This window comes from Zingiber officinale, chromosome 8A (assembly GCF_018446385.1).
Source record: "Zingiber officinale cultivar Zhangliang chromosome 8A, Zo_v1.1, whole genome shotgun sequence".
In the NCBI taxonomy this organism is placed as follows: domain Eukaryota; kingdom Viridiplantae; phylum Streptophyta; class Magnoliopsida; order Zingiberales; family Zingiberaceae; genus Zingiber; species Zingiber officinale.
Window position 1 is genome coordinate 18,183,373 of NC_056000.1, and position 23,379 is coordinate 18,206,751.

General features: G+C 37.8%; 3 protein-coding genes across 6 annotated transcripts; 2 read left to right on the top strand and 1 right to left on the bottom strand.

The window, feature by feature from the left end:
* Nucleotides 1-8,621: 8,621 nt before the first annotated feature.
* Nucleotides 8,622-12,956, bottom strand: LOC122012875 (importin subunit beta-1-like). Of its 2 annotated transcripts, none has more exons than XM_042569534.1 (3): nt 12,756-12,956; nt 9,196-11,622; nt 8,622-9,114 (listed from the first exon to the last, which is right to left on the bottom strand). In XM_042569534.1, the coding sequence occupies exons 2-3, from the start codon at nt 11,610-11,612 to the stop codon at nt 8,916-8,918; spliced, it is 2,616 nt and encodes an 871-aa protein (XP_042425468.1). In that variant the 5' UTR covers nt 11,613-11,622; nt 12,756-12,956; the 3' UTR covers nt 8,622-8,915. The 2 variants fall into 2 exon arrangements, with proteins under 2 accessions (XP_042425468.1, XP_042425467.1); XM_042569533.1 differs by having other exon boundaries at nt 12,750-12,956.
* A 210-nt stretch (nt 12,957-13,166) lies between these two features.
* Nucleotides 13,167-16,213, top strand: LOC122012878. Of its 2 annotated transcripts, none has more exons than XM_042569538.1 (3): nt 13,167-13,352; nt 15,266-15,328; nt 15,863-16,213. In XM_042569538.1, the coding sequence occupies exons 1-3, from the start codon at nt 13,287-13,289 to the stop codon at nt 15,977-15,979; spliced, it is 246 nt and encodes an 81-aa protein (XP_042425472.1). In that variant the 5' UTR covers nt 13,167-13,286; the 3' UTR covers nt 15,980-16,213. The 2 variants fall into 2 exon arrangements, with proteins under 2 accessions (XP_042425472.1, XP_042425471.1); XM_042569537.1 differs by having other exon boundaries at nt 13,168-13,352; nt 15,215-15,328.
* Nucleotides 16,214-16,844: 631 nt separating this feature from the next.
* On the top strand, nt 16,845-18,473 carry LOC122012877. 2 transcript variants are annotated; one of them, XM_042569536.1, is made up of 2 exons: nt 16,845-18,007; nt 18,070-18,473. In XM_042569536.1, exons 1-2 carry the CDS (start codon nt 17,149-17,151, stop codon nt 18,399-18,401), a joined length of 1,191 nt encoding a protein of 396 aa, XP_042425470.1. In that variant the 5' UTR covers nt 16,845-17,148; the 3' UTR covers nt 18,402-18,473. The 2 variants fall into 2 exon arrangements, with proteins under 2 accessions (XP_042425470.1, XP_042425469.1); XM_042569535.1 differs by having other exon boundaries at nt 16,851-18,007; nt 18,067-18,473.
* The last annotated feature ends 4,906 nt before the right edge of the window (nt 18,474-23,379 follow it).

Consider the following 23,379-nt stretch of genomic DNA (forward strand, 5'->3'; position numbering starts at 1 on the left):
TTAGGTTTCGACCAAAAGAAATGAAAAAGAGTTAGAGAAAGTTTTAGACCTAAATTATGGTTGCTTATGCTTCCTCATGATGTATGATCTTCTATATATTGTTAGGTTAAGTTTCCATGCCTTATATTACTTGAACCTTACCCTTAGGTTTCGGCCAAAAGGAATGAAAAGGGTTAGAGAAAGTTTTTAGACCTAAATTATGTTGCTTATGTTTCCTCATGATGTATGATCTTCTATATATTGTTAGGTTAAGTTTCCATGCCTTATATTGCTTGAAAAACCTAGAACCTTACCTTTAGGTTTCGGCCAAAGGAAATGAAAAGGGTAAGAGAAAGTTTTAGATCTAAATTATGTTTACTTATGCTTCCTCATGATGAATGACTTTCTATATAATGTTAGTCTAAGTTTCCATGCCTTATGTTACATTAAAAACCTAAAGCCTTACCTTTAGGTTTCGGCCAAAGAAATGAAAAAGGTTATAGAAAGTCTTTAGACCTAAATTATGTTTACTTATGTTTCCTCATGATGTATGATCTTCTTGATAGTGTTAGTTTAAGTTTCCATGCTTTATGTTGCAATTAAAAATTTAGAATTATACTTCTAGAGGTTTCGGCCAAGATTGAACATTAGGGTTAGAACCTCATTTATGTCTGCTAAGAGTCTCATTTGCTATACTATGCATGGTGTAAAAGTTTCATGCTTTAAATTGTTAGAAGAAAACTAGAATCATGCTTACATGTTTCGGCCAAGACAAGGGATTTAGGTTAAGGAGCTACCTAGGGTTCTTAATAGGTCCCACATGTTATGTTTTGTATTATGAGAATTTAGGCTATTGATTTCATATTTTATGTTGCTTGGAAATCTATTATTCATGCTCATAGGTTTCGGCCAGATCATGAGTTGAGTTAGGGTTTGTAGGAAGTTCAAAACCCCAATCATGCATGATAATGACTCTTTATGATGTGATATGGATTTTATGTCACCATGTTATATGTTATGTGCACTTATGCCATCATGTTATGTTTTCCTTATGATATGCTATATGTTATGTGCACTTATGTCATCATGTTATGTTTTCTCTATGATATGCTATATATTATGTGCATTTTATGTTATCATGTTATGTTTATGCAAGGTTTATGTATGATAAAAAGACTAAGAGATGCTTCCTTTAAGTTGGGATTAAGAGCACTCTTTATGATATGACAAGAACATGATATGCTACGATATGACAAGAACATGATATGTCATGATATGATAAGAAACATGATATGCTATTTTACTTTGTATGGCTTGTACCGGAGATGGGCTCCTAAGTTGCCCCTAGGTCGATGGTCAAAGAAGCGGGCCTAGTAAGGGATGAGCTCCTAAGTGCCCCTAGGTCGATGGTCAAGGAAACGGACCTAGTTCCTAATAGGTTTGAGATTAGCTACCTCCGATCTATTTAGGATGCGTGTAAATTCATATATGTGGTACAAAGTCGTGCCCTCATGTTGAGATTATGTTTAAGTACTTATATGATATATGTTTTAAAAGGACATCTTGCATATACTTATTCATAATAAATGATTTCCTTTATGCTTTAGTGAAATGCTTTTGAAAACATGTCTATGATGCCTAGATGATCATGTTATTACTTTATGTATATGCTCTCATATGCTATGTTATGATTTACTTAAATGAGTATGATACTACTTTAGGCTAACATGCGAATTTTATACCTGGATGACGGTTAAAGGAATACTACTTTATGTTAAATGCATGATTCATGTTTTGTGAGTAGGAAATAATCTTACTAAGCATATGTGCTTATAGTTTAATTTTCCTTGTACTGCAGAAAAAGGAAAAGAATGGTCAAACTAAAAGGGGAGCAGCAGGAAGGGCAAGGATGTGTGTGGCAGTGACATGGTGGAATAGATCTGCTTTATGCTTATATGTTTTAAAACTTTACATGTGACCCTATTTTGCTACATGATGCTTTTGATGGTGCATACTCATTATGAACTTTCGTTTCCATGTTCCATGTTAGTATGCTTTATGATAATGGATATGCTTTTATGATAACATGATTATATTATATTAGTTTTTATTTATTTACTTCCGCTGCCATATACGCATGTATGTTTGGCTATGTTTCAAGTAACCCCGTCCTTCGTAAGCAGCTGAAGGGCGGGCGTTACATTAAAAGAACGAGGCACACGATATTTACTTGGTTACAACCGATGTGGTTGTTAATCCAAGGAAGATTAAGCACTAAAACTCCTTCAGGCGGAGAAGCCTTTTACAGCATTGAAGCGCAGAAAACAGAAGCTCAACTACAACTAGAAGCGCACAAGCGTTGGAATTACAAGTAATGAGTTCGTTAAAAAGCTTCTAGACCAAGGCTATATTTATAGCCTTGGTCGGGGCACCTGGAAGGGTTTCGGACGTCCTGGGGGGATAAACTTTATCCCCCAACATTCAGATCGAGTCAAAGCTCGATCCTGGTCAAAAGTCTGGTCCACTCCGGGCGCCCCGGGCTGTTCCGGGCGCCCGGAATGGTTCCAGGCGCCCGGAGCACCAAAGTCAATAGTGTTTGACTTTTCTCCGTCGGGACTTTTGCTCCGGTTCAGTCCGCCTCGGTCTGGGTCTTCAACTCCGGATTCATTCGCTTGGGTGATCTCTGCCATCTGGAAAAGAGCTCACCCGAACCCAACTTTCGGTCTTCTCGAGCAGGCTTCCCTCCGGCTTCTCGTCCCTCGGAATTGCCGCGTGTTTCCTTCTCGTCCATCTGCGTACTCATCCGCAATTTTCGTCCCTCGGTCACACCCCGTGCCGGCCTTCTCGCTAGCTGCGTCTCTTGCTCCCCGAGCAATCTTCCGCTCCGGCTTTCGTCCCTCGGAACCACTGCACGCTTCTTGTTCGTCTGCCGGTGTACTCTTCCGCAGCACCTCGTCCCTCGGACGCACCGCGTGCCGTCCTTCTCGCTAGCTGCGTCTTCCGCTTTAGTACCTGTGCTCCTAAGCTCCTGCACACTTAAACACAAGGTTAGAAACACACAGGACCTAACTTAACTTGTTGATCACACCAAAACAACCTTGGAGTTCCAACAATCTCCCCCTTTTTGATGTGATCAACTCAAGTTAAGCTAGGGTCAAAATAGACATGAAAATTAAACAATTTATATAGCAATAACGTGCAACAAGATAGAAAAATTAAATTTCAAAAAATTTCTACTTCCCCCTAAACTTATACTTTTTCTCCTCCTTTGATCACATAAAAAATTGGGTAAAAAAAAGAATCTAAGGGTTGACACTTAAAAAAAATATGAAAGTCTATTTCAATGATTTTCAAGAAAAAAATTTCAAGTCAAGGGGAAATTTCTAAGTCAAAAATAACTTTTGAAAAATTTCTAAGTTTTCGCCGTCAAGAAAAAATCTTTCTAAACTCAAAACTTTATGCAAGAAAATATAAGAAAATTGATAACATTTAAAAAAAAATTCTATGCATTTATTTATTTATTTATTCTAATGCTTTTATCAAAAAAATTTAAATTTTTATTTTAATTTATCATAATTTCTTAAATTTGAAGCAAGAAAATTTAAACATGTAAAAATTTGTATAAATTGTAACATGTTATTTTCTATTGTTTTTTGAATTCCTAATTCGCAAAAATATTTTGATAGTATAAACTCTAACTTAATAAAAAATTTCGACAATATAATTTGTAAAAATTCTTTCAGCAATGTCTTTACTTTGCAAAATTCTTTCAGAAAAATATTTTCTAATTTGCAGAATTCATTCGACAAAATATTTTGTAATTCACAAGAATTTTTTGACAACAAAAATTCTGATTTGCAAAAATCTTTTGATGATTCTTTTGACAGTAGATTTCTTAATCCGAAAAACTTTTTTGACGATTCAATTTCTAATTCGCAAAAATCTTCAGACAACTTTTCAATTGTTTTAATCAATTGTTCAGAAGGAAGAGGTCATACCTTACTTACCTTGTTGGCCGTTGGTTCTCCCCTTGTTGAATTGCTTTCTTTCGAAGATTCTCCCCCTTCATCGATGCTCAGTGAAGAAGGGTTTTCTACGTCCTCGAGATGTGCTTCGGCTGTTGCGCCAGTTTCTTCATTCTCGGGCTGTTCAGATGACGGATCGGTGTTGGATTCAGCCTCGACTTATTTTTCGTAGAGTTTCAAGAACTTTTCAAAAGTTCTTTCGTGCTTTTGTATTCTCTGACTCTGTCGAAATCTTCATTTGGTATTGCACTTAGAATGTGAAATTCTGCCCAAGCGTTTGCCATAGACTCGTCACGTTGCTTCTCGGTCCAGAGGCGTATGTCGATTTTTTCTCCGTTCGTGTTCTTCGGTGCTTCATAACCAAATTTCATTATTAAAAAAATACCAACATCTGAGTTTAAATATACCTCCATTCTTTGCCTCCAAGAGGTAAGCTCCCCCTCGAATGCTGGTGGGTAGCTGCTAGCTCCGACCATCATTTTGTTGCTTCAGACGGCGGTTAGTCCTTTTGAGGCGTACTCGGCTCTGATACCACTTGTAGGACCGTTGCGGCCGGCTAGAAGGGGGTTATTGAATAGTCCTGTAAAAAATAACGAACAACCCTTCTCGAACTCTTTAAGCTAACACTTGCTTAATAAACAGAGTAGATAAATAAAACATTAAAAGAACGAGGCACACGATATTTACTTGGTTACTACCGATGTGGTTGTTAATCCAAGGAAGATTAAGCACTAAAACTCCTTCAGGCAGAGAAGCCTCTTACAACGTTGAAGCGCAAAAAACAGAAGCTCAACTACAACTAGAAGCGCACAAGCGTTGGAATTACAAGTAATGAGTTCGTTAAAAAGCTTCTAGACCAAGGTTATATTTATAGCCTTGGTCGGGGGCGCCTGGAAGGGTTCCGGGCGTCCTGGGGGGATAAATTTTATCCCTCAACGTTCAGATCGAGTCAAAGTTCGATCCTGGTCAAAAGTCTGGTCCGGGCGCTCGGAGCCATTTCGGGCGCCCCGGGCTGTTCCGGGCGCCTAGAGCACCAAAGTCAACAGCGATTGACTTTTCTCTGTCGGGACCTTTGCTCCGGTTCAGTCCGCCTCGGTCTGGGTCTTCAACTCCGGATCCGCTCGCTTGGGTGATCTCTGCCATCCGGAAAAGGGCTCACCCGAACCCAACTTCCGGTCTTCTCGAGCAGGCTTCCCTCCAGCTTCTCGTCCCTCGGAATCGCCGCGTGTTTCCTTCTCGTCCACCAGCATACTCATTCGCAATCTTCGTCCCTCGGTTGCACCCCGTGCCGACCTTCTTGCTAGCTGCGTCTCTTGCTCCCTGAGCAATCTTCCGCTCCGGCTTTCACCCTCGGAACCACCGCACGCTTCCTTCTCGTCCGCCGATGTACTCTTCCGCAGCACCTCGTCCCTCGGACGCACCGCGTGTCGTCCTTCTCGCTGGCTGCGTCTTCCGCTCGAGTACCTGTGCTCCTAAGCTCCTGCACACTTAGACACAAGGTTAGAAACACACAGGACCTAACTTAACTTGTTGATCACACCAAAACAACCTTGGGGTTCCAACAGATACATCTTGATAGCCACCATTCTCAGGTTCGCTACCCATTAAGGAGAAAATTTTCCAATAATATGCTGCAGTTGTGTTTCAAATTCTAGATCCCTAATCTATCACTAGAAGGTCTAACCATGATACTCTGCTCCCAGGAGCAAAAAAAAACTGACAACTCGGTTATGTCCTAGGGCGAGAAAGTACAATATATATAAAAAAAAAGGAATAACCAGGTCAGGAAATGTCGAACCTAGGGCCACCAGTTCAGCTCCATGAAAATTTCCCATCGGGCGCTAGGGTAAATCAGGAAGCGCTAGGGTAAATCGAGAATCACTCGTGACGAACGACCTAGAAGTCCAACATCCCTTGGTTATGGATAAGGGTGTAAACAAATTAAGCTAGTTCACGAGCTTTCAAGCCGGCTCGATAAATATTTGATTCGTATTCGAACTTGTCAAATTTGAGCCAAACTCAAACATGTTTAAACTTTTTTTTGAACCGAACTCGAGCCCAAATTATTTAGTTCGTTAGTTTGCAAGCCGCTTGCTAGCCTTAATATTTAATTAATATAATATAATTATATATTAAATAAATAAATTTTGAGTCTTTCGAGTACTTATTTTTGAGTAATAGTTCGAATAATTCACGAACATGTTCGAATCTTTCGAGCAGAACTCGAACCCGAGCTCTGATTCGAGCCAAACCCGAGCTAAAAATTGTAAACATTTCAAGCTTCAAATTGAGCTTAAACTCGAATATAATTAATTTTGAGCCGAATTCGAGCCTTAGATTTTTCTTCATATTCGGCTCGATTCAATTCGTTTAAACCCCTAGTTATGGATCCCATTTAGAGGGAAAAAATCCTACAAATGAGTTATATTTGAGAATCAAACTATGAGTGCATGTGTGATAACTGAATGTCCTTCCACTACACCATAGTCATAGGAGCAAAAAAAGGAATAATATAATTATGCAAAAGCTAAAATCCGTCACCCTGACGACCCCCCCCCCCCCCTCTCACGATTGTTCCACACTATTAGGAGGGAGTAAATCAGGAAACCGAAGCTAGCTATCATATGGGAGGGTAATTCCTCGATGTTTGCTAGAATTTGACTTTTGTTCAATTCTGTAAACCTGTTATTTGATAACCAACTCGGCTATGCTCTAGAGGGTCACTCTAAAAAAAAGTATAATATAAAAAATGATTAATTAGGTCAGATAACGTCGAATCTAAGGTAAATCAGGAAACTACACGTGAAGGCACATCCTAACAGCTAACATTCTCATATCTGCTACCATTAAGGAGAAAAATTCTGAATAATATTTCACAGTTGAGTCTTGAACTCTAAATCTCTGTTCTATCATTGGAGAACTTAACTATGACACTCTGTCCTAAGATGAAAACAACATAATATATAAAAAAAATGATTAAGCAGGTCAAATAATATCGAACTTGAAGCGACCGACTAGGCCTTATTGAAATTTTTCATCCGTAACTAAGATAAATTGAGAAGCGCTGCAGGTGATTCAGAAGCTCAGCATCCCTTAGTTACACATCTCATTTGAAAAATAAATCTTTATAAATATATTATAACTAAGAATTAAATCATAGATGCTTAAATCACAACTCCGTGTACTTTCACCACACCTCCCAGGGCAAATCATATAAGATGGTATGACCAGAGGATAATTATTACTTGCTAAATACAAACTGTACAAAACATTCGTATGAAATTATTACTACTTTTTAACCTAAATGATTGATTTTCCGTCGACCATCTGATAACCTTTGAACACCCCCTTACAACCTCATTCTCCAACACGCTTTCTCAATTGATACTTGTCCCCACATGGTGGTAAATTTACTATAAAAAGCGAACGCATAATTCTCTAGCTTTTCACTCGTTTTTTTTTTATTTTCTCTCGGTTATAAACTGTGAATCCCTTTCTATCCCTTATCCCCAGCATTGACGTTTCTATCCCTTTTTTTCTCCATCGAGTGTTACCACCTAAAAATTTTAGGTCAAAACTTAATATATCTATGCATGTCTCCTTCTATACCTTACCATCTACACTAATGATTAGTAGTCATCTATGATTTATCTCCTTCATGTTGGTCTAAGAACGAGTTGACGAAGACGCGGGAGCGAATGAATAATCTTTTGCCACATAATAAGGATATAAATGAACCAAATTGCTCATGAACTATTCGAACCTCGATTCGATAAAAGTTCATTTAATGAGACTCGTTAAGATAAATAAATCAAGCTCAAACTTCACAATACTTACCTCATTAATTCATGAACTTCTTCGTTAGCAAACTTATAAATTAATTTTTAAATAAAAAAATAATTTTAATATTAAATTTATAAAATTTACATTTTACTTATAAAAATATATAGACAAATATATTAAATTTATTTATTAAAATAAAATTATAAATTTTAATAAGAATATTTTAATTTTTTCTAAATATATAATTTAATTTTTAATAAACATTTAAATTTATAATTTATATTTATTAAACTCGTTTAAATTCGATAAAAATTTGAATAAATTCATGAGTTATGTTTATTTATTAAATAAAACTTGAGCTCAGTTCAATTATAAATGAACCAAATTCAAAATTAAAAAATTCAATTTGACTCGATTATACCCTATACATAATCCTTAGCATTCGCTATGTCGTTTTTTCTCGTCTGCACTCCATTATCAACTGTAAATCCATTTCTATTCTGTCCCCGTTAAAATTATTCACAAGTCCTTTGGAGAAGAAAAATATTATCATGTTTTTCATCTAATATAGAAAATATTTTTCAGTAAAAAAGTTCCTCAAAACTATTTTATATATTTTAGGTGAAATACTTCACAGGCCATTGAAGCGAACATTATAGATATACAATCTGTAATTGCATCTATGCACTTATATTCTAAGTTGTCATCCAGCAATCCCCATGTATGATATAACTGGATTTATCATATATGCACTGAGATTAGTTGGGCAATAAAGAGTGGAAGCAGCAAAACGAAATCTCGGAGTTGTGATGTATACAGCATAACAGACCATGATGACAAATTTAACCATAAAAACTGCAATAAAATAGTTAGCAGAAAATAAGCAACAGTGCAGTTGCAGTCTTAGCCGATTGCATGCATTTCATGTTTTCCGACCACAAAACAGTGGACTGTAAAACAAGTTCGAACTCCATATCGAGCATTTAACCAAGGGTAGCAAAACATGGACACTAAGGACACGAAAGAAGTGCAGAAATAATATAAAACCATAAAATGTGATACACAGCTAAAGACCATGGGCTAAGTAGACGGACACCTTTAACACGATGCAGTTATATAGATCTTGCCTCATGAAACTAATACCCTCTGAATCATTCCTTGCGTCCAAACTGCAGTCTCCTTCAGTTGGTCATTGTCCGACTGAATACACTCTCCCAGTAACTCTACGTGAAAGGTATGGTCCTTCAGCAGTACTTTCGTGTTCGGACCAAGAGCATCTGCAAGATCACCTAACACTGCCACTGCAGCTTTGGTTACCTCCTCATCCCTAGAAAAATAACCAAATTTGAAGTTATCTTTAGATGTCACATAAAAAGAAAGAACAAAAATCATCAGGGATTATTCCTACCTAAACTTATCGCTGACAACGGCTTCTATGAACTTTAGAAGACGGTTTGCATGAGGAACCATCAGAGCTGCCTTGGAACTTTTAAATCCTTGAAGGATACCAGAATAAGCCTCAAAAATGCCACGTCGAAGTTGATTTCCATATTCTTGCATATCATCATCATCTGGACTCAACTCAGAGCAGTGATCTGCAGCTCCTTGCAGCATGGGGATCACATAAGGAATGTACTTCTCAAAGTGCTCACCAATTGCAAGAGCAATATCTCCAAAACATGAAAATATAGGAGGCTTTACAGATCGATGCAGAACAGGATCTGAGAGGTTCTTCAGAAGTTGACTCACAATACCATCACAATAAGGAAGAATCTTGTCGTCTAATGCTCGACAAATATCACCAACAACGCCTACAGATATTGAGCAGACTTGATACTCTTCAAAATTCTGTAAACCCATCTCCAAATACTTGTAAAACTCTTGCATGTACTTAGCAAATTGAGGCCCTGTAGCATAGGCAAGGGCACCAAGTGCAAGCATGGCTTCTTCATGGACAGTAGAACTACGGCATGCAAAAACTTGCAGAAATAAGATCATCATCTGATCAGCATATTGGTTTATTATGGAACTTGTCTCATCCGAGTTACTCAATTTTTGTATTATTACTTGAAGAACACCGCAGAGCAGGGCTTGCAGATCACTCTGTTTTTCCCTGTCATCTGAGGATACAATCTGAAGTTCCAAAGTCTTACTTAACCTATTCATAATTTCCAGGAGGAGTTGTGCGACCATGCTTGAAGTTTCACGCAGGTTGCTGCATCGTACTAACTCATTTAGTGTTTCATAAGCAGAAGAACGAAGCCTAGGATTGCTTGTGTCTGCCCGATCAGCTGTAGATAGGAGAGCTGTAACAATATCACCTAGATAAGGTGTGAGCAATGATGAACTCGAATCTCCTCCCTCATATCCCTGTGCCAGAAAATAAATGGCTCCACAGACTTTCTCAGCCACATTTGGAGCATCCCTTATGCTTTCCAATAAAACAGCTATAATCCGTGGAAGATTTGCAGCAGTTAAAACTGAATATTCACTACTTGCTGAATGCAAGAACTCAAATATCCTACCAAGGGTCCATGCAGTTGTGTCCTTGACATGACTACTATGGTCTTTCATTGCATTCAGCAAGAACTCAAGTCCAGAATGAACGAGAGGTGCAAGTTTCTTAACAGATGGACCTTCAAGAATTGAACCAAATGCAAAAGTAGCTGCCTCACGGCATCTCCAGTCATCCTTTGTTATATTACTCTCCACAAAAGGCATCACAAGGGGAACAATTGTATCTCCAACAGTCCTTGCAATGAGTCCAAGACAAGTTCCACCAGCCATAGACAAATTCCAGACACCATCCTCCTGGTCCTGATCTTCCTCTTGCTTTAACAGTGTTTCTAGCATTAAAGGCACAAGCACAGGAAGCGCCTGATTTATGAAATTAGAATGCGGAGAACTTCCAGTATCTTCTTCCTCACTCTCCTCTTGAATCTGAATCTCTTCATCACAAATTGAGCTCCAGAATTCAATGGCTTGAAGAGCAATAGGCTCCTGGTCTCCTCTCACTGCATTAGAAGTTAAATTAAAAAGAGTCTGCATATATGGCTCAAGGTAACCATAATATGTAGAGGCTATCGAAACAAGACACTCGAGAGATGCTTGTCTGATTTCTGGTTCTTTGGCCATAGCAGTCTCACAAACAACTTTCATGATAAAATTCCTCTCTGTCTCATTTTCGAAGTTAGCCTGAGCAAAATCTAGAGCATTGTAGAGAGCTTTAACAGCTGCAAGGCGAACTTCAGAACTATGCTCCATTTGGTTCATACCCTGCACAACAGCAGTGAGGACAGCATTTACTTGTTCCTGCTCCAGGTCTTGAGGAGATATCTCCTCACAAACATAGCCCAATGCCTCCAATGTTGCTTGCTTTAATGGAGCAGGGGAATCTGGCTGAGTCATGTTGTTCAGCAGCTTCACTATAAGCTCCTGCCATTCACGTCGGGGTATCTCAATGGATGCAACCTTAGCAATGACCTGACAAGAGGTGTGCCGTGCTTCAGAAACCAGTGATGCAAGTGTCAGCAACAAGGATTCTTTCACTTGGGATTTGATAGATGGATCCATGCTGACCCAACTCTGAGTCAGTTCTTCCCTACGGGCAGCATCCTTTGCATCCAGAGAATTCTTCAGTATAAGACCAGCAAGTCTACGAGATTCAGGAGGCTTATGTTCACTTGATAGCTCAGTGGATAACGAATGGATGAAAAGCGGAAGATTCTGTTGCTGAAACTGCTTAAGGTTCTCTTCAGCGACAGTTCTAATCTGCCCATCAGCAGATTGGGCAGCCAACAGAATCTGGGTAATCTCCATCGCCATATTCAAGGCACTAAAGAACAATAAAGCAACAAATAGAAAACAAAATAATGAGTAAAATAAGAAATTTAATCCAGTGCCTAACCATGATCTACCTGGAGAAAGTTTTCTAATATATCAATTTAATTATAATGTATGGGAGCTTAATGATGCAACAAACTATTCAGTAAATGACATTTTACTTAGCTTTATGCTTAACAATGTAGTTGAGAGAAATCAATATTAATTTTTCTATGCACACATAAAAGCTGTAAACTCAAATACAACCTAGAAGTAAGAACGTGTTAGTAATTACCATCACTGTAACGAACAAAACAATGAAGATCAAACAACATATCCGTTTTGTTAAGAAAAGTAAATTCCCAGTTCATATCTTCTAAGATCAATAACAATCTAGATGTATGCATGACGTGCAAGTACTGATCATCATTGTAACTAACAAAATAAATATCAAAGAAAACATCAGTTTTGCTAAAAATATTCTAAGACCAGAAAGACCAATGAAAATCCAATAGACAAGATAGTTTACTTGCTCAAAATATCCTGATTGGGACATTCAAAAGAATAGTAATCAACAAGCCAGTGAGAATCCATACATACCCAAACCAACTCGGAATGAAGTGAAAAAGTTAAAAAAAAAAAGGGACAGCTGCAATGAAATTCTTGCATGTAAGTAAAAAAAAAGTATTACGCGAAGGAAATGTGTATGAACTTTAGGCCCTGAACCGGAGTACTATGCCACCGTCGCCGGCGTTATTGAATGTAAGTAAAATAAATAATATTCAGCGAAGGGAATGTGTAAAACCAAGGAAATGTGTAAAACCCTAGCCCCTAAACCGAACTATTATGATGAAGTAGTCAATGCACATACAAAATTAAGCCCTCGTTGAATAAACAAAAGCGCCACAAAGTGCAGCCACATTCTAGTACAAATACTTGTTCAAACAAAGAAACAACTCGAACTAAACTGCGACAAAGTAGATATGGATCCGCCACCGAAATGAACGATTGCAAGCAAAAAAAAAAAAAAAAGAAGAAGAAGAAAGAAATCGCAAACATAGAAACCATGAAATGGATATGAAAATTTAGAATCCGATCGGTTCGTAAAGAAACCCTAAGTCGGAGGGCGGAGAGCGATACCTTAACTGTAATCAAAAGGGAACAAAGACGAGCGGGGCCACAGATCGGAGGAGAAGATTAAGTGCAGCCTGGGATCGTGGCTTCGATCTAGCGGTCCCTAACTCTAACCTCCCCGTGCGATTTGGGAAGGAAGAAGCCGTGGATGCGAAACTTTTATAGAAGGGTCTTGTAAGCGAATAGAACGGGGCCAGGGAAGCGGGAGCAGCAAACCCTAATTTCCTTTTTCAAATCGCTCGATCCTCATTAGTCAATGGATTCGAATCCGAATCCGAATCCGATAATCTGAAATGGGCCGTCCCTGTTAAGCCCAGGATGATAATTACTGGACCAGGGTGCAAAACTAACTGTACCCAAACAACACTGAGAACCTGTTTTAAGATCCGATAGTAGATCAGTTATATATATATGTCCCGGGGCAACAAAATGTTAGGCTGCTAGACCGTCGCGAGCGCTCCTCCGGGCCAAAATGAAACTTTGCGTGGGCCGTGTTATGCTGGGACATGAAAGTGGGTTTTAGGGATCGAGCCGCCGACGCTGATGTCGGGAAGGGGAAGAGAAGCGATGGGGCGGACGCCGAAGGCTATCGTAGAGGATGATTACGAGGTATCAATTGTTGTTTTTTGTCGGTTAGATTTATGTTTATCAACGATGTGATTTGTACGAGTGATGCTTTTAGTTCATGTTTGAAGATTATATTTGCTGTAATCGTATCTGTCTTTTTTGTTCAAAATTGAGCCTCGCATATGAAACTGAAATTGGTTTTTTTTACCCCGATCACGGTTCTGATTGAGCGTCAGTACTAGTCATCCCAATCCCATAGGCATCCTCCAGGAGCTTTAGCTTTGCAATTAAAGTGTATTTGACAGCCATTACGAATTATTCGGCGCAGTATGTATCCGTTTAAGAGTTTCCAAATCAAACTTCTATATATTTAGTGCGTCATAGCTACTCTTTTCATACATCTCTTAGTTCATTCTGTGTTTTTTTTTTTTGTGCAATTGATTTCGCCATCTTAAATAACGGGTGGAATGCTTGTTTTTCTTTTTGGCAATTACTTTAGAAAAATCCTTCTTTTTCTTTTCTAGTTTTTTGCCCTGCTGCTCCTCTTTTTCGTTTTTGCCACTTGGCTAGTGAGTAGTGTGGACTTGGCTGGTAATTAATGAAAATGGGACCTGAGTGGAGAAAATACTTAAACATAGAACTCTTTTGGACAATTGTCTGTCTTTTTTTTCTAGAACCGTAGCTAATGTATTGTGTATATTTTGTTAATTAAAAGTTGGCAATGTGATATGAAAAAGGTCGCAGGTTTACTAATTAAAATTTAACCACAACAATGATTGGAGGTGTTGTAATTGCCTTATGAAAACTAAAAACTGACTCCTAAGAATTTGTGATTGATCTTACAAATCCTTTATTAAAAATAAAAAAGAAACATTGATTGGCAAAGTGGACAAATACTCGTTTTGCCAGAATGTTATTCTTCCATCACTATTTGTGTTTCATGAAACTTGTAGATGGCCTCATTTATGCATGAGTGTTGTTTCGCTGTTCACCTTAAAGAGCATGCATTTACTTCTTAATTAGAACTTCAAAGCATTCCTGAGGTAAGCCCTGTGGTTTACCTGTCTTTGTTTCCTTAATGCTGCAGATGTCTTTTTTGTTGTACTAAAGAGATGTATTTGAACTTTCTTTCACTTTCCAAAACTTATTAGCCATAGAAGGACAGAGGGATAAAGGTTGAGGTAAGATCATAGTCTGAATGCATATTAAAATGTCCATTTCTGAGAGATGCAAAAGGGAGAAACAAAGAAGACTATTACTCGAAATGATTGACTAATCAAGTAATATATAACCTTTATCCCTAAGTTTAAGTCAATATAAATAAATAAATGATTTTATTTTTAATAGACGTCAAAAAATCTTAGTTTACCATTATATATTACTAGTGCATAGTTGACAAATGAAGCAGCATCATTTGCACTGGCCTGTATCCAACATGAACTGTTTCCACTTTCAATAGCATAAATTGCAGTATTTACCTGCTGCTTTATTATTAATTGAAACAGCATCTTATTGTTATTATTAACAAATAAATCCAACATATTCTTATTACTACTATTCTTGCTCATGTGAGTCTACAAGAATAACAAGCAAGCAATCTTGGATTCTCTCTCTGAGCATAATGAAATCTTCATATGTAACCTTCATCCTTTTTATTCTGACTTGGACTGACGTTGATAACATTATTGTACACTATTTTTATGCCAGTTGTTGAGGCATAATGTCGCTTGAAATTTTGTATTTGGGTTTGGACTCAACATTATCATTTTAGCAAAGGCAACATATTTTGTCTGATATAGTACTCATTATGTTTTATTGTTTATGAATGTATTTTGTGCTTATATCTTTGATAGCTTAGGTTGATTTTTATGGTAGTTTTTGCTACTATGCTTGTGTTAATTCAGACTGAACAAAAAAAGCAAGCTGCTGCTGACGTTCTGTATCAGTATTCTCAATTTGTTATGGTTTGTATTGGGGAAGAAGTTCGGCCAAGTGATCTCAGGTTACACTTAATGAAGGTATATATTCTGTTGCTTCATTTTCACCTTCCTCTCTTCTATCTGCATTGATAACTTCAAATACCATAACCAAATTGTGCAAGAGAGTTTTATTCTTTTATATTCATTGGACATTCTCGTGCCCATTCGTGTAAAGCAGAGAAAATTCGTAAACTATTTTTAAAAATCTATTATCATGAGAACAACCTCAGCAAGGTAATGAAATTACGTTCTGACACCATCAAATATTTTTGCTTGAGCTCACTAAATGATACAAGCAGGAGTAGCAATCTCACTTGTGACAAAGCCAAAGGAATAGTAGGCAACTTCCATTTTGTCCAAACTCTTCTTATAAGGTTTTTATCAGTTTCACTTGAAATGGATATGCATATTATAATAATTGCTTTTTGTTTTCTTGCAAATTGCAATTCTGGCCATTAGTTTTCTGTAGAAACTCCAGACTTTTAACTTTTTAATGGCAGATACTTCCTGCTAAGTTTTGGTTTGATTAGTATCCGTTTTTATCATACTTAACTAAGATTGGACTTCTGCCAGGAAATATCCGGGATGCCAACAACTTTAAAGAAAGAGCCTTTGCCAGTTTCTCCCGACTCTACAGGTGAACCATCATCTTCAGGAACGACGAAGAGGGACAAATCTCACAGCTCGTGAATCACTTTGTAATATCAAGGTTTGAACTGCCAGTTGCATGTTCAGTTCTATGCAATGCTGAGTATTATTCTGTGAGCAGAAGATGATCAGGAAGTTTAGGAAAGTGAAAAGTGGACCTTTTAGCTTTGTATATCTCAACATAAGCTGTGCTAAATGTTAATAGTGTATAAGCTCACGATGAACGATGAACTGTGACTTAGATCCCTGTTATATACTTATATCTGGTTTGCAGGAGATTCCATTTGCCAAGGAAATCACATTGCTTTATGTAGAACCAACTGTGACTTTTAGATTTAATGTTTCATGAATATGTATGGGTATTTAAGATGCTGAGGTATATGTACATGAATTAATTCATCAAAATCTTAAATCAGCACTGTAGAATAAGTGTGTCCAGAACATGCGTCAGTTTAGTCACACCTATATGCGTAATTTGAGGTCACTATGCCATAACAAGTATACACGTCTGGTAAATTTATTTTTCAGAATTAGTTTGTGTAGAATTAGTTGTGGGTTTCTTGTGATTGGATCTCATCCTCCCCTTTTCCTTTTTTTTTCGAGCCTTGTTCTAATTCATGATCTATTTCTTCTATGGCAATGAATATTGGCAGGTGAGTAGGACTAATCGAGCCAATTGAAGCTGAAGCGTGGATGACAAATACAACAGGTTAATGAGTTTAAAACTCATGGATAGTCATCGAGCATGACAGCCATCATATATTAAGTGAGGACCCAAGAAGAGCTAATTAATTACATAGTAAGATCAAAATGTTAGATGAGAGAAATTTCTCGTGCGTACAATTGTTTCCATACATTTCCGAGTAAACAATAGGAATTTTATATATAAAATAAAGCCTATACTTTTTATCATTCTTTGATTGACTCAGTTCCTCATCTTGTTTCTAGGATCTTTAAATTGGACGCTTTTGTAGAGAAGTCCAAACTCAAAATTCTAACGAGATGAGTGTAGATATTTGCTCTTTTGAAAACCCATCCGCTGCTATCGTCGCCCTTGCGGTGGGCGTTAACCACCACCCTCGTCAATTTCCTCGAGGAGATTTAATGCTTCTCAGTCACACTCTGTTGACTTGACTGCCTCACCACCACCACCAGCAAAAACCTGCAAAACACTGAAACACCAGCAGCAGCAGCAGCAGAAGGGTGGAGAAATGTTGGTGCCACTGCCACAAGCAGTTTGCCGGGCCTCCGTTCCACCCACCTCCCTCTCTTACCCTCCCAGACCAAAAGCAACTCTCCATGGCCCACCTCCGACAACGTCCACCCCTATGCTTCTCCCTCTATCGTCACTGTTCGTTTCAAAAGCAAAAGCCTGTGCTTTCTGCCTCCTCTGTTCCCTCCTCTTTCCATTCAAATCTTCCTCTTACTGCGCTACCTACTCCCCACAACTCCTCCTTCTCCTTCTTCTTCCTTCCACTTGTTGCTCTCTCCCCCTCCTCATGAAGACCCCTCGACCACCCTCCCCCTTCCGCTTGAATTCCAACGCCGGCACCGGTTGTGTGTCTGCGTTCGTTCGTCGACTGTTGTGCGCGAGCCTCGGTGGCAATGCGGCCGGTGACAGTGGTGCTGCGCAGAAGAAGACACAGCCGGTGAGTCCCTCCGTGGTGGCGCGGATGATGGGGCTCGATTCGATGCCAGTGTTCCCCTGCGCCTCTCCGGAGTCTGGGCGGTCACTTTGTGAAGCTCCTGTTTTCCTGAGGCAGGAGAACGAGAACTTCCTGGTTCTGAGCTTCGTTCCTGAGGAGAAAGTAGAGAGAATTGGCAGGAAATGTAAGCTAAAGAAGAGGAAAGAGGAATTCTCCAGCGGAGTGGAGACCAGGAACAATCGCAAGAATTCTGTGCTTGGAAAGGAGAATTCACCTGAGAAAGAGCACCGAAGTAGCAAACCTTGCGGAATTGACGACTGTAACAGCACAAAGAGCATGCCTTGCTGCTGCCATCAAGATCTTAGTCCTGTTTCAGTCCTCGACTATCCTTTCCTCATCCGCTACTCTAATTCTCTCGATTCAGGTGAGTTTTAGTAATTCTAATCACCCATTATAGTTGTGCTAATTGTTGGCGTAATCCAGAAGAAGAGGAGATATCAGAGTTCCAGAACCCAAGGAGACTCTCGTCTAAGTTTGAGAACCTCAACTGCACAGCCTCAGATTTTCTTCTCCACTCTAGCAGCAGAGAACCGCCCGCAACTCCTGAGACAACAAGCAATTTCAAGCCTGTCGGTCAAGATCACAGTCAAAATTGGCTCAGGATTATCGAGCTCACAGAAGAGGAAGTGAAGAACAAAGTTTGGTGGTCGGAAGAGAACCGTGAGATAGCAGCAGAAGTTGCAAAGAAGGTGCTCGATCTACTTCTCGAGGAAACTGTCTCTGAAATTTCCAATTCAATCATCAGATCATGTTCATAAGTGGTATATAGTTCTTCCTCACCATTTGCATGTAATATCAGACATCTATAAATTAGAAATTAATAACGTAAGATGTGGTCGATCATCTAAAGTGCTTGCTTCTCTTCAAGATAATAAGAATGCTTGAATTGACTGAACTGAACTAACAAAGCTTAAAAAGGTTACAAAAGAATATGCATTAGCTCAACTACTCAGTACAAGATTCAAAGAAGATTTGAATGCTTAAAATTCTCAGATGACTAGTGTTTTCCTAAATAAAAAAGTTTTCAGATGTCCACTGAGATTTTGACAACTTTCATGCACCACTGTAGACTAACTATAATCGTTTGAGAAAACATAATATAATGGAAAACAAATAACAGGGCAATGGTTGTTCATGCCCGGCAACTTCCATGTGATTAACTTCTCATCCTTTATGCAAGGAGAGAGCATCTGTGAGCCATTGAAATTGCCTCAATTTCCTGCTTAGCTGCGCCACTACGACCACCCGGGGTCATGAAAATATTTTTAAGTTTTTAAATTTAACCAAATTTATTTGATAAGTTTGCTTAGGCATGCAGGAGTGATTAGTCTTTTTTTTTTTCTTTTTTTCTTTTTGCAATGAATAGAAATGTAGAAGTTGATTTTAATTTTGAAAAAAAAACTCTTAAAAATTTTCCCCTTTTATATTTGAATTGCCTTTGAAGAATAATGTCAAAATGTTGCTTTAAAATTTATAAACTAGGAGATATTTTTTAGGTATTTCTAAGACGGTTCCACACACTTTGGAAGGGAACAAATTATCAAGGTTTATTCAGCTTTAGTAGAACAACCTTTCTAAATAGGGTGCACAAGATAACCCAAAACAGATAATCCTCAGATATTTCTCAAACTTAGAGATGCAGGTTGAGAAATTTGTCAATTCCCAAACGATTCGAAATTGGACGACTACCATTCAAATAGTGTGAAATAATCATATAATAAAAAATAGAGGATCAATTGGTTATAAATTTATTAAAATACTCTAAAAATATATAAAGACAATTTCCCAAACATACTGTTAATTTTTTATTTAAACCCCTTTGGCTTCTTCTCATTATTTTCCTAGTCTTCTTCCTCCCAAAACCGCCCGCCTTTAGTCCCCTTCTCTCATCATTGTATGAGTAATTTAGTTTTGATTGTGGCTGGGCATTGTTTGGTTTGAAAGGTTTTTTCTATTTTTTTAAAAAACTTAAAAAGATAAATAAGATAAATATCTAGAATTATTATTATTTATTTATGATGGGATCTGGGTTTCCGAAGCATCAGAAATAATCAGAATTGTACCAGTGTTCGACAATACCTAAAACGAATAATAAAAAATGACTCTTTTATTACGATAAATAATGATAAAATCTAGTTTGCAAATAACAAATACATTAAATACATAAATAAATAAAAAATAATATATTACATTACTCAAAAGTAAATAAATATTTGAAATAATTACATAAACACTACTTATCTAGCTATTTTAGAAGTAAAAATATTTATCAAATATGCATAATCTAATTGTCAGACTATTTATTTCTCAATTGACAACATTACTAGGTCATTTTGTCTATCCTATAATATTATTGATCGAAAATAATTTTTGATTAACTTTAACTTCGAGAAACTTTTTTCTGTCGATGCAACGGTTACTGGTACGATTAACAAAATTTTATAGGTAATGTAAATATTTGAAAATAAACCATTCAATTTTCTAGACATTATAGCATATCAATTGCTCTTTTTTATTTGTTAAATAGCATCTCACAACCATCAACTTTAAACACAGCTCATTATCATTAACATCTGAACATCTATCATGACTCAAAAATTATTAGGGCTCCATACAGGACTTCATTAGGCTAGTTAACCACTCGAATTGTAGTAGCAATTCAAGATGTGACAGCTACAAATGCAAGTTCGAGCATTAGCATTCATAGTATCAATCAATTGCATCCAAAATACATCCCTACTTTGAATCCATGAAACTCCAACAACGGTAGCAAACTAGTAATGCTCTAAACTAATTACAACATCAAATGCACCACCCTTAAACTAATTACAACATTAAATGTTTTGATGCAGACCATACACTAATAATCAACACTCACATAGTAATTGATAACCACCTAAAGCTTAAAAATAGAATGACAATCGATTGTGTTAATCTCTCAGGTTTGTGTTAACTAGAATGCAGACCATGCTGGCCCGAGTCCTAATTTGTGTTAATCTCTTAGGTTTCTGGATCTAAAAGGAGTTTGACAATCGATTTAGCTTTCTGGGGAGGAGCCTGAGCGAACAAAAAACATGTCATTAAATTGATGCCATCCGTGGAAAATTCCTTAAAAATATATTATGAGTCGAAAAACGGTAATATAATAGTTATTGGAACATTTGATAGTATCATTTAAGCTCTGTTGTCGAGAATTAATGGGGACGACAGAGATCCAATATTCTGAGAGAATATATCTCATATGGTGGCAACAATTTTAGAAGAAACCCTACGACAAGAAGGAGCTCCTCGAGTATTAATTAGAAGGGAAGGAAAATGTTCTAATGAATCGACCACTGATAATTACCCCTATTTCGCATAGCTCTAGGGGAGATACTTCTCAATATCAATCTGGTAAGAAGCTGATCAATGATACACCGATTATACCTTCACCAATGACTCATCGTCCAAATAATATACTACTGGTGGACAAGTCTGTAAGACTTTCTTCTGCTATGAGGGTGGTTGCTTAGTAAATTCCTTTTGTTGAGAAAATTTTAAAGGAAGATCTACCTCGACATTTCTGACCACCACATATTCCAGAGTATAATAGCTTATTAGATCTGGAAGACCATTTATGTATTTTTGAGAATGTCATCGTGCTCCATCAATATACAAAAGGAGTAAAGTGTCATGTCTACCTCACCACTTTGGTGAGATCAGGGCAGTAATGATTCAACACGTTACGTGCATGATCTATATCTTCTTTTGATAATTTTGTTATATTATTCTTGCGGAATTTCTCTAGTTCCTAAAGGTACGTGACTACCCTACATAGTCTATTCAATATCAAGCAAAAGCCTTAGGAAACGTTGCGTCAATACATTCAACACAAGAAATTCCTTCTGCAGACCCTGAAATCTTGATAGGTGTCTTTGCTTAAGGACTTAGGGACAGTGATTTCTTTTAGTCCTTGTCAAATAAGCCCCCGATTAATTTCGACACACAGTTGGCAAGAGCTGGAAAATACATTAATGTGGAAGAAGCGCAATAGACCTGGCAAGAACAATGTGGGGTTCGGCCAGTTGAGACTAATGAACGTCAACTAGATCCCCCACCACTTCCTTGGCTAGTGCAACCTGATACACCAAGGAATCAACCTTATAATCTCAACCTTTATGGCATATCAAAGAGAGGACTATGCAGATTTGTGATTAGCGCCAACTCCTAAGATGGTCTGTAGGTTCGGAACGAGGTCCTCAAAGACAATGCTCTCCGGCTTGTTGTGAATTTCATGAAGAGTATGAGCATGTTACTCGCAATTGTAGAGGATTAGAGGAGTTAGAATGAATCATCAAAGCTTATCCTCGAGGAACATATTGACAACCCTAATCCCCCTCAACAAAGACAACCTCCACATCATCCCCCAATGTAGAATCGTCTGGGTCCTCAACTTCCTGGTCCCCCTCTCCAAATCAGTTACAAGCACCACCACAAGAAGAAGGGGTAGTTAAAAATCCTCCACCTATTTGAGGAATGATTAATATGATTCATGGAAGTGTCACCGATGGTGATTCCAATAAATCTCGTAAAAGATATAGTTGAGAAAATGCATGATTGTTCGCGCACTTGAAGTTGAAACTTGACCTATCTTAGAGGCTTGGTCCTAGTGATGTAAAAGGCATCATCATTCCCCATAATGATGCTATGTGCTCTGGTAGCTAATTATAATGTTGGCAAGGTGTTTGTGAATGTAGGTAGCTCGATTAATATTATTTATTTGCCAATTCTAGAGCAAATGGAGATCAAAGTTGAGGATCTTCAATTTGTCTCTACCTCTTTGTTTGGGTTTTCTAGATAGGAAGTGCGATCGCTTGGTCAAATTAAATACCTCTTTCTCTCAGAGAAATACCACAAAGGAAGACTATTCTAACTACTTTTATCGTAGTGGGCGCTCCTTCTTCTTTTAATATTTTGTTAGGAAGATTGGCTCATAGCATCGGTTTCTCCATATCACCAGAAAATCAAATTTCATGTGAGCAATGAAGTCGAAGAGGTTTGAGGAGCTCAACGAGAGTCTCAAAAGTGCTATGTTGAGACCATCCGAATAGGATAGAAAAAGAACAATTAAGAAGCATGGGAAAATCAACGATATCAACTCATGGAAGAAGTATACACCATCAAAGAAGGAGAACATTCAGAAACTTCCAAGCCAGAAACAGAAATTGTTTCTATAGTTCTCGCTCAACCAGAAAGAACCACTAAAGTCTCAAAAGACCTCTCCGATGAGTTAAGAGCTTCAGTTACATCATGCCTTATTCGAAATGCAAATGTCTTTGCATGGACAGCTAAGGACTTAGTTGGGGTGAGCCCAGAAATAATGAAATGCCAACTTCAAACTTCACAAGATACCCGACCAATCAACAGAAGCAACGTCATTTCGAAGTCGAAAATGATAAAATTATTTGGGTAGAAGTAAACAAGCTTTTAAACACCAACAACATCAGAGAAATATAATATCCTATCCAGTTTGCCAATGTGGTGCTTGCATCTAGACCCTCAGGGAAATGACGTATCTAAGTGGATTTCTAAGATTTAAACAAAGTGTGTCATAAAGATTGTTATTCCTCCTACACGTCGATCAACTAATAGATTCTACTGAAAGACATCAATATATTTCATTGTTATATGTTTATCAAGAATATCATCATATTCTCTTAGCTAAAGTTGTTCAAAACCAAGTGAGTTTCAACATAG

Coding starts and splice junctions, on each gene's coding strand:
- LOC122012875 (XM_042569534.1), bottom strand. CDS start 11,612: ATGGCGATGGAGATTACCCAGATTCTGTTGGCTGCCCAATCTGCTGAT. Junction 9,115..9,195: donor GTTGTCAGCGATAAGTTTAG/GTAGGAATAATC, acceptor TTATTTTTCTAG/GGATGAGGAGGTAACCAAAG.
- LOC122012878 (XM_042569537.1), top strand. CDS start 13,287: ATGTCGGGAAGGGGAAGAGAAGCGATGGGGCGGACGCCGAAGGCTATC. Junction 13,353..15,214: donor TCGTAGAGGATGATTACGAG/GTATCAATTGTT, acceptor GTGTTAATTCAG/ACTGAACAAAAAAAGCAAGC. Junction 15,329..15,862: donor TCAGGTTACACTTAATGAAG/GTATATATTCTG, acceptor GACTTCTGCCAG/GAAATATCCGGGATGCCAAC.
- LOC122012877 (XM_042569535.1), top strand. CDS start 17,149: ATGTTGGTGCCACTGCCACAAGCAGTTTGCCGGGCCTCCGTTCCACCC. Junction 18,008..18,066: donor CTCTAATTCTCTCGATTCAG/GTGAGTTTTAGT, acceptor GGCGTAATCCAG/AAGAAGAGGAGATATCAGAG.